General features: G+C 36.0%; 1 protein-coding gene across 1 annotated transcript; it reads right to left on the bottom strand.

The window, feature by feature from the left end:
* Nucleotides 1-858: 858 nt before the first annotated feature.
* LOC141601821 (uncharacterized) lies at nucleotides 859-1,984 on the bottom strand. The gene is made up of 2 exons (XM_074422127.1): nucleotides 1,840-1,984; nucleotides 859-1,697 (listed from the first exon to the last, which is right to left on the bottom strand). Exons 1-2 carry the CDS (start codon nucleotides 1,982-1,984, stop codon nucleotides 859-861), a joined length of 984 nt encoding a protein of 327 aa, XP_074278228.1.
* Nucleotides 1,985-10,433: the final 8,449 nt, after the last annotated feature.

Here is a 10,433-nt window from a genome sequence, read left to right as displayed (position 1 = left end):
TGAAAATCTCTCAGGGAAGCCAAGACATTTCAACATGTCTTTTACAAAAGACCACTCTATTGAGTCATATGCTTTCTGTAAATCTAGCTTCATCATCAGCCTAGGTGAGCAACTCTTTCTTTTGTAAAGTTTGATGAGATCTTGACATATTACGATGTTACCCACAATGTCTCTCCCCTTAATGAAGGCACTTTGGGAGGGACTGATAATGTCAGGGAGAACCTTCCCTAATCTGTTGCAAATAACTTTCGAAAGGCATTTATAGACAGTGTTGCAACAAGCAATGGGTCTAAATTGCAACACTGTCTCAGGCAGCTCTACTTTAGGAATGAGGGTTATGATAGTGCTATTAACCTGCTTCAACACTTTCCCAGAATTAAAAGCTCCTCTCACAGCTGCCACAATGTCAGAGCCAACAATTGCCCAATTCTCTTTAAAGAATTGGCTACTGTAACCATCAGGCCCAGGAGCTTTGTCTCCTGGTATGTCAAACATGGCTTGTTTGACCTCCTCATGAGTAATTGGAGCTAACAGTAAACTGCTGTGCTCATCAGTCACACACTTCCCAACAGTTACAATCCTCCTGTTAACCATCCTAACATCCTTAGAAGTCCCCAGCAGGGATTTATAATAATCCTCAAAAGCATTTTGGATACTCTCAGGAGTGGAACAAACATTTCCCTTCATATCCTTGACCTGGAATACTCTATTTCTGGCTCTCCTTCTTTTGATACGAGCGTGGAAATAAGAGGTATTTTCATCCCCCAATTTACTCCAATCACACTTAGCTTTCTGACTCAGGAACTGAGTTCTAGCTTTCCTCAAAGCAATTACCTCTTGAGCACAATCTCTCTCATTCTAAATAAGTTGATCATTCAACGGGTCCAAGATAAGTCTCTCCTGACAATGCTTTAAAGCAAGTTCAGCAACATCAGTCAGTTTCTCAATGTCACTGAACTGCTCTTTGTTTAACTTCTTCAGACCACTTTTCAATCCCTTCAATTTTGACACCACCCTGAACATAGGGTTTCCCTGAACTCCCTTGTGCCATCCATCAATCACAATCTGTTTGTAGTCAGGGACCAAGGACCACATGTTGAAATTGAATGTAGCCCCCTTTCTCTGACTCACAAAATCAAAGCTCACCACACAAGGACAATGATCAAAGGTTCCTTCAGGCATAAAGTGCACATAACTCTCAGGAAAAATATCCACCCAATCTTCATTCACTAAGACTCTATCAATTCTGCTATAAACTCGAGTATCCTGCTCATGCTTGTTAGACCAGGTATAAAAAGCTCCCTGAGCACTAAGATCGACTAAGTTACAGTCCTGCACTGCCTGCACCATAGGTCTAGTCTCAGCATTAGTCACAGGAGCTCCCCCAATCCTTTCATCACTAGCCATGACAGAGTTGAAATCTCCCCCCACAAGCCAAGGGCCAGTGACTCTGCCATGATAACTTCTCAGACTATTCCATATGGCATCCCTTTCATTAAGTTGATTTAACCCATACACCACAGTATACCAGAAAGCAATTTTCCTAGCCTTATCCATTATTTTAGAGTGAATGCACTGAGTTGTCACATCATACACAGTCACCTCATACACCTTAGGATCCCAAATGAGCCATATCCTGCCTCCCTTATGTAGGCTAGTATTAGTACATATAGCCCAATCCTGACAAATATTATTCCCTACATTATTCCCATTCTTACTCTTTATTTTTGTTTCCAACAAACCAAATAACCCTACTTTATTCTGGAAAATAAACTTCCTTATTTCATATTGTTTATTCAGGTTATTCATACCCCTAACATTCCACATACCACAACTAACCATTATCTTTTGATTTGCTAGTCTCACCTCTCTCAACTAGCCCAGAGATACCAAGCCTTGACCTCTGTAAGGAAGCAGTTAAAGCCTCCATAACAGTGACACTCCCAGGTGGAAAGCTCCTCTTTTCACCTTTATCATTCCTCATCAGTCTGGTAATGAACCTCCTAGGTATAGAACTCTCCACTATAGGCGTTTTCGCACTATAACAGAGTCATCACTACCCTAGAGGCCCTTTGGGGTAATCGTGACCACGGAGCAAAGCATTCTTCTCAGCACTTTTGTAACAGTCTAACTGCTTTGTGGAGGGTTAGCTTTGTTACCCCCATCTTAGGCTTCCGCAGACCTTGCTAACTTTCGATTTCCAGTCCCCTTCCCGCAATCTTTAACAACATGACCCATACCTTTAATACCGGTACATGACACCGGCAACCGGTCATATACCACCTTAATAAAGTATGGATTTTCCCATGTTCATCCGAAAATTAATCTTTAAGGGAACCTGCTGTCCTATTTCCACTTCCACTAGAATCCTTGCAAACCCCAGAAAATTCCTATGAGTTGTAGCATCATCACTCTTCACAAACTTACCAACGACTCTTAAATTTTCTTGAGGCTTTCCCTGTCCCCAAAATTTTACATCTAATCCATGAATTTTCATCCAAATAGGAACAATTTTAACCTCATGTTTGATTAATTCAATCTCAGGATGCCATTCATTCACAATAACAGGTTTATTATCAAATAACAGATGACCGTTATTCAAAACAAACTGCTGTTGTTCCTTAGACTTGAACCTTACTAAGAACAGACCATTAGGCATAAAGGAAATCTTGTCAACCCCCTGACCCTGCCAGACTCTTTTCACAAACCCTGTCAAAACAGAGCTCGGTGGGTTCGCACCCAAGACGTAGCAGTATACTGAAGTAGACCAGAAAGATATCTCACCAGCCACGTCATCCAGTGTGATTTGGACCATAGGTGTTGACGGTGAAGGCACTTCTGATCGCTCCAGCTCAGGCTCCTCAAATTCATCTTCCTCCTGCTCCAATATCTGTTCTAGGTCAGAATCAAACTCCTGAGACGAAAATTGTAAACACCGATGATGTGACTTTCCTTTATTCGTGGAATCAAGACTCTGATCAACATGTTTTTGTGATTTTTGCTGTGTTTTTTGATTATTTTTTGAAGAATTCTGATGATTTTTGGTATTTTTTTTTGATCGGGCCATTGCTTGATCAAAAAGAAAACAAAAGCTTAGAGGAAACGCAACTTTCTCGCTCTATTTATTTATTTATTGTGATTTTAAAAGGTTGAATCACGCAAATCCGTAAAAAACCGTTTAATATACGATATTGGCTCCTTAAAGGCGATTTAGCATAAAATTGGGCATGTTCATACATATTATAATGCTGCATTTTATTTATGATTGTTATAATTTTATTTTATGTAATTTTTGAATTATGTAATTTTACTTAGTATGGCCTTAGTTTTTAATTGGTATTACCCGAAATGTATGGGAACATTGATTCGGTTGTAATTTATTGTGATCTCGTATCACCGTTTTGTAATTTAATAGATTTGTTTTATTTTAATTACAAATTTATAATAGGAAATTATGTAATTTGTTATGTAATTTAATTATTCCGGAGTTCCATGAAGACGATACCACTCAAGAAGGCGATAAATTAAAGACGATGTTACCTCGAGATGCGTGCCAAAACCGAAGTTCAAGGGACCAATGGAGTTGGTTTCCGAATATGTAATAGTTAATTAGATTTTCTATTTTAGGAAGGCTATACTAGGATTTAATTTATGCTTTGCATTTTATTTATATGTTGCATACATCGCTATATCGCCATAACTAAAACATGCATTGTCATTTTAATCGAGTTTATCGACCGTGTCAATTATAATTATCGTAGTTCACCGCTTTAGTTCACTTAAAACGTGATAGATAATAAATTGACATGACCTCTCGCTAAAAATAAACAATTGAGACTTAGCCTTACAAAAAATTAGAAACCATGAAAACCTATTTCGCGAGGGAGTGCAGTCGGCCACCCCGGGGTACAAACCTTGTTACGTAGGTGAAGTGGGTGATAAATGTCTATCCACCGAATTCGTGTTGATGAGGGTTTCATCGGCTACCCCGTGCCCAAGTTAATGTGAATTTGGATCATGGACACATTTATTTGAAATTTGGATTGACCTCAACGGAAGTATTCGTGACCGTAGTCGCATGTATTCCGGGCTATAGATAAAAGTTAGAGTAATTTTATCGACCAAGAGTTCTAAAAGTAGAATCGATTAAAGAGTTAATCCACCGAGTTATATTGATTAGGGTTTCATCGGCTACCCCGTGCCCAAGTTAATATGAATTTGGGTCTGGGAATCATTTATCAAGTTGGGTAGAGGTCACTAGATAAATGTAATAAAACTTGTAATTAAATTTTTACGAGTATTATTATTTTGAAAACGACATATGTTTTATTCCTTCTAATTTTGTTTTGTAGACTGCTTTTTTTCTCATAACAAATGGCCACTCCAAACACCAACGCCACACCTCTCACTAATACTCTATGGCCCCGATCCTTTATGGATCGTTGTAAACTTGAAAAGAATGGGTCAAATTTCTCCGATTGGGATGCCCAACTAAAATTAGCCGCCCAAGGTGACGACAAGCTTCATTACCTCACCGAGGCCTCTCCACCCGAACCTAATGCTAGGTCGAGTGCCGCTACTAGGGAAGCATATGAGCCTTACCATAAGGAGTCCGTCGCAATGAAAAATGTGTTGATCTTTGCGATGGAGGCGGAACTCAAAAGGAGAGCCTTTAAAATGGGCACCGCTAATGAAATCTATTCCAAGCTTATGACAATGTTTTCACAAACTCCGAGGATCGTCCAATATGAGGCGGCTGCGGCATTCTTTGATCTCGACTTTAAAGAGGGCCAAAAGGTTAGCCCTCACGTGCTCAAATTGATGGAGCTAGTCGAGACTTTGAAGATTCAAAAGGTTAAAATCCCCAAAGACCTCATTGTAGATAGGATTCTACACTTCTTATCCAAAGTCAAAGCGTATGTTCAATTCCGGGTGAATTTTAACATGCAAGACAAGGAAGTGTCTCTTGAAGAGTTGCACAAGTTACTTGTGCAAGCCGAAAGAGACATGGGGTTAAATGTTAACCCACCTAAGGATGTGCTTAACATAAGCACCAAAATCAAGGGGAAGTTCAAGAAGAATGGGAAGAAAGGTAAGAAGCAAGCTCCCACTTTCACCAAAGCTAAGACTTATAAAGCTAGCACTTCCAAGATCAAGAAGGGTCCTCTTGATAAATGCCATTATTGTAATGGTGTTGGACATTGGAAAAGAAATTGTTCCAAATATCTTGGTGATATTAAAGCTGGAAAGATCACTCCAGTAGGTAAATGACTATCCTTTCTTTTATGTTTCTAATTCAACTATGGTATTGTGATACAAAGTTGTGATAATGTATCCCCTTTTTATTATAAATAGGGCCTCCACCAAGCAAGGACAAGGGAAAAGAAAAGCAAGCTTGAGAAACCATCAAGAAGCTAGGAGTAGCTTCCATGAAGCTTGGCTTTTTATTGTCTTATTTTAATTTATGTTTCGGATTTATAAAACCTTTTGATTTCCGTGTTCGACATGGAAATGTTTGATCCTTTCTAAAACAATTGTTGTATTTTGGATTATGGTGACTTGGTTTGCAACCCAAGTCACCCGTTTTATCGTATTATATCCTTGTTCTAAGAATTCGTCTTTATATGCTTGCTCATAGAAATATATGATCATTCACTTAAAGTGATCTAATGGACAACTATAATGATGGGATTCATTATATGTCCACAAGCTTAAGGCTTATGTATGATCAATTATAAAGTGATATTGAGTTAATGAACTCTCTTAAAGGAATGTCAATCACCAAGTACACTTATCAAATCTAAAACAATTAGTCAACCTATGAGATAGTCCTCCTTATACTTGAAAAATCATTATTTGTGTCTCATATGCTATCTTTGAATCTCTAGTGTATTCATTCTAAAGATAGAGTGGGAGAAAATGAAGACACAAAGAACACCAAGCAAAATTTGTGTACTTGTGTAATTGAGATCTACGCAAGAAAGAATGATTTGTATACCTATACAGATAGTATACACGAATAGATGAGATCTATGGTCTCGAATAGATGAAAACTACATGACAAAAGAGACCAAGTTAAGTAATCAAAAGAATATGTTCTCAAGATAACTACACGAGGAGACCAAAAGAAAGTTTTTGAAAAAGAATGACTAATGTAATATCTTAACAAGAGATTTGACTAGTTTATGAGCGAAATTTGACAAATAGTTTCAATATTGATATTTACTTAAAAGCCTAACTGAAACAAAGTTGCATCCTAGAAAATAAATGAGATTTATTACTAAAAGTTGCAAAGAATGATATGCCGATATCCACAAGGGCTAAATTAATTGTTAACCATGCTAGTGTCATTACTTAACCTCATTATGAAAATGAAATGGTTAAACCTCCTTCCAGAAAAGGGTATTTTGAGAAGGACGTATATTAAATGAAATTCACATTTAAATAATGACATTGCTACGCATCATTATAAAATGAATGAGTTAGAGATTAAAATCTCTTTCCATAAAGTTTAAGATATGAAACCTTTTCAAAATACGTATTTTGAAAGGATATGTTGGGAGCGTATATGGTTTTATCTTAATAACTTGGCAAAGCAAAATATATTTCAATTCTTGAAATGTTTCGATTGAGTAGTCAATTGCGAAACATGTGGAATTAAGTGGGAGTTGGAAATTATCATGTGAAGACATGGAATTTAGTGGGAGCAATCATCTAGTAACAGTTTATAACTTATTACTCATTGAGAATGACGAGCTAATACTTTCTTTCACAAATAAGTATTTGAGTTTTCAATTATGGATGAAAATGGACTATGATGAATCCAATCACATCATGAGATGTTGAATAGGTATTGAGATATACACATCGAATCAACGAGAAACGTAGGTTATTCATGTCAATGAAAATGGAATTGCAATTAGCAGTCATGGTTGTTCATTGAACCTAAGAATGGTTGATCACATGATTGTTAGTTTCTAATGTTTCCACCATTAGAATAATCATGCACATGTCCAATAATGAATCATATGCATAAGAGCATGATGGATCATTGGCAAGCCATAGAAGAATCGTCATGAATTCTCGAGGAGAACCAATGAGCGATTTCAGTGTTGGACATAACACTTTGTTATGTGTCAAGATGTTGCACATATTGAAGTTCGAACACGCGTAAGGATTTATGAAAATCCTAAGCTATTCAAGATAAAAGGAGAAATAAGAAGTTTGGAAAGATACTTAGTTGAAGTAAGAAGTTACTCAAAACTAATATTTTCTAATATGCTAGGACTTGTGAGAAGTGCTAGGCTAATCATCTTGACAATTGTTGCAAGACTCTATAAAACATATACCTAGTGCATTGTGAGTGGGTGGAGTACTTGATCAGTGCAAGTTATATCATTCACCACAAATTCGTTGCTTATGTGATAAACAACCGGAAAGTTCTTTCAAAATAAAGAACCCAAACCTAGGTTGGGAACTTATATGTGTACTTGGTAAGGTACATGATATGAGAGATAACATGAATATAAAGGATAATGCAATATGAGAAGTTTGAACACATGGACACATGGTATGTTAAACTTCTATTGCAATCGACTAGTGTTTACACACTTACGATATGAATCACAAGGTTGTAATATGGTATTGACTACCTGAATGTGATGTCGACATTTGTCGTTTGAGTTATTATTAACTCACCTTATACTTTGTTACATCCAAACAGGTTGTAGAGACAATTGAACCCCGTTAAAGTGAACATGGATTAGCATTGTATTCGCCCATAGTTACTTACATGAGGTGACGTCTCGAAGTGACTAGAATGTGATGCGATTGATGGCAAGTTCAAGTGCCATGGAGTCATGTGTGATGACTAGTCGATCACATAGGCAGAATGTTAGGAACACCTTGTCGGGCCTTATGACAGCTTATAGAGTTCTGGCAAATTTATATAGCCTGGTCGTGGCGAGAGATACTATAGTATTCTAATGAGTCGATTCTTTTGACTAAAGACTGTTCGCCTAAGATGGCACAGTTTCAGATTAACTTTGATTTGTGTTACTACGACCTTCGTAAATGGGGTTAAATGGGCATATTTTGGGTTATGAAGGTTGTGGCTAGTCGAAAGGAATATGTGCGATAGGAATTGTCCACCCCTAGTCAGGGTTATAACAATATCTCAGGGCCACTCGAGGAGTAATGAACTGGAAATGCGTGGCCACGCTCGGAAGATATCTATGGTAGATAAATCCGGTCAATAAGTTATTCTCCAGATCGAGGAAACCACTCTCGATATGATTACTTGCAAGTACGACCTGAAAGACACCTTGCATTGAGTGGGAGATAGTAATAGGACAAGAGAATTGGTGACGCACACTTGTTGAGGACAAGTGGGAGATTGTTGGAATATGTGTCCTCCGACAATAATGCGATCACAACTGTCGATCATGATGATCACATGTTTAAGTCTCATTTTAAGAATACAATTGGGAAGTAATATTTTACTGTCAACTGGTCCACACATATCGGTAATGATTGACTGACTAGAGTTTGACATTACTGTCGTGCGACGGTGGTGATCAGTTGATCCCCTTAGGTCATACCTAAAGGGTAACACTCTTAATTGATTATTTAATTGATCGTATGACGATACGGGTTAATTAAATTACTTGAAATTGACGGACGATTTTGGAAGTAATATTTACGTGTCTCATTGTAATTTGATTAAATAAGATACGGTCTAAGTAATCGAATTGTTTTATTGCTTAGGTGAAATTATTGTATACGGAAGCAATTGAACTGAATGAATAATTTATTATAAATACAAGATGTTGTGATTTATAATTGGTAAATTATTTTGGAACAAGTAATTATGAATTACTAAGTCGATTTGGTATATGACGTATTTGTTGGAACATGTGTCCTCCGACAATAATGCGATCACGACTGTTGATCATGATGATCACATGTTTAAATCTCATTATAAAGAATACAATTGGGAAGTAATATTGTTACTGTCAACTGGTCAACATATATCGGTAATGATTGGCTGACTAGAGTTTGACATTACTGTCGTGCGACGGTGGTGATCAGTTGACCCCCTAGGTCATACCTATAGGGCAACAATCTTAATTGATTATTTAATTAATCGTATAATGTTACGAGTTAATTAAATCTCTTGAAAATTGACGGACTATTTTTGGAAGTAAAATTTACGTATCAAATTAAAATGTGATTAAATGAGATACGGTCTGAGTAATTGAATTATATCATTACTCGGATGAAATTAATGTTTAAAGAAACAATCGAAATTGAATGAATTATTATAAATACAATCTTTTGTGATTTATAAATGGTAAAATATTTTGGCACAAGTAATTATGAAATTACTAAGTCGATTTTTGTATGTGACGTATTTTTATTAATACGTTGATTTTTAATATGTTAAAAATACATAACAAATTTATGTCACATATGACATGTGACATATTGACAATTGACAAAAATAATATGGAATCCATATTATCAAGTGGGCCGAAAATTAGAGGGTTTTTAAGCTAATTATATGTTGATTGTAATTAGTGGAGGGCATGATGATTACCCTAGTCACTAGCCATGCAACCCTATTGTTTATTGTGAAGAACAATTTTTCCATGCATTGGCTCCCCAAAATCCCTCCTCTTACACGGTTTTGAGAAGACAAAAACCCATCATGGTTTTTCTATAATTTTTACCTAATAATATACAAAATGTTGTAAATTATCATTCATTCATTCACTCATCCAAAAATACAATTTCTAGAGAGAATAAAAATCCTCCTCTTCTTCTCTCTATAAACCGAAATATTTAAGTGTTTATAAATATTTTTGGTTCAATTTTCTACTAATTAATATTATACTAGTTCATGTAATATTAATTATATTAAGAGTAAGCTTTGGGTATTAATCCTAAGGAGAGATCCTATACTTGGATCTTGGTTCTTCCATTTAAGGATAGCACAAGAACAAAAGAAAAGGAGATTTCTTTTGTGCCCATAAAACCGAAATCACCAATGTAAGGACATGATTTCTTCTCTATTTTAATATTGTTTGCATGCATAAAATCCGTATTTAATTTTATGACAAATTAATTTAAACATATATGAGTATGTTAGTATGTATAAAGATCTACATTTCCTTCAATCGATATCAAGAGCCACGGTTGTTTGCATGCAAATCGGTTAAAAGTTTTTCCGAGTTATAAGAATAACATATAAAACTTGTAAAATTTGTGTTATTATGAGATATCACGATATTAATCCATGCATGTTAATATTTCTGGTCCTAAAATGTTTTAGGATATTTTGGTTAATTTTTCGGATTTTTGTTGTTCATATTATACAATAATGGCATTTAAATATGATTTTATGAGTAAAAATGTCATTTTTGGTCTAAAAT

Source organism: Silene latifolia, chromosome 9 (genome assembly GCF_048544455.1).
Source record: "Silene latifolia isolate original U9 population chromosome 9, ASM4854445v1, whole genome shotgun sequence".
In the NCBI taxonomy this organism is placed as follows: domain Eukaryota; kingdom Viridiplantae; phylum Streptophyta; class Magnoliopsida; order Caryophyllales; family Caryophyllaceae; genus Silene; species Silene latifolia.
This window is presented reverse-complemented; position numbering and strand designations above follow the sequence as displayed.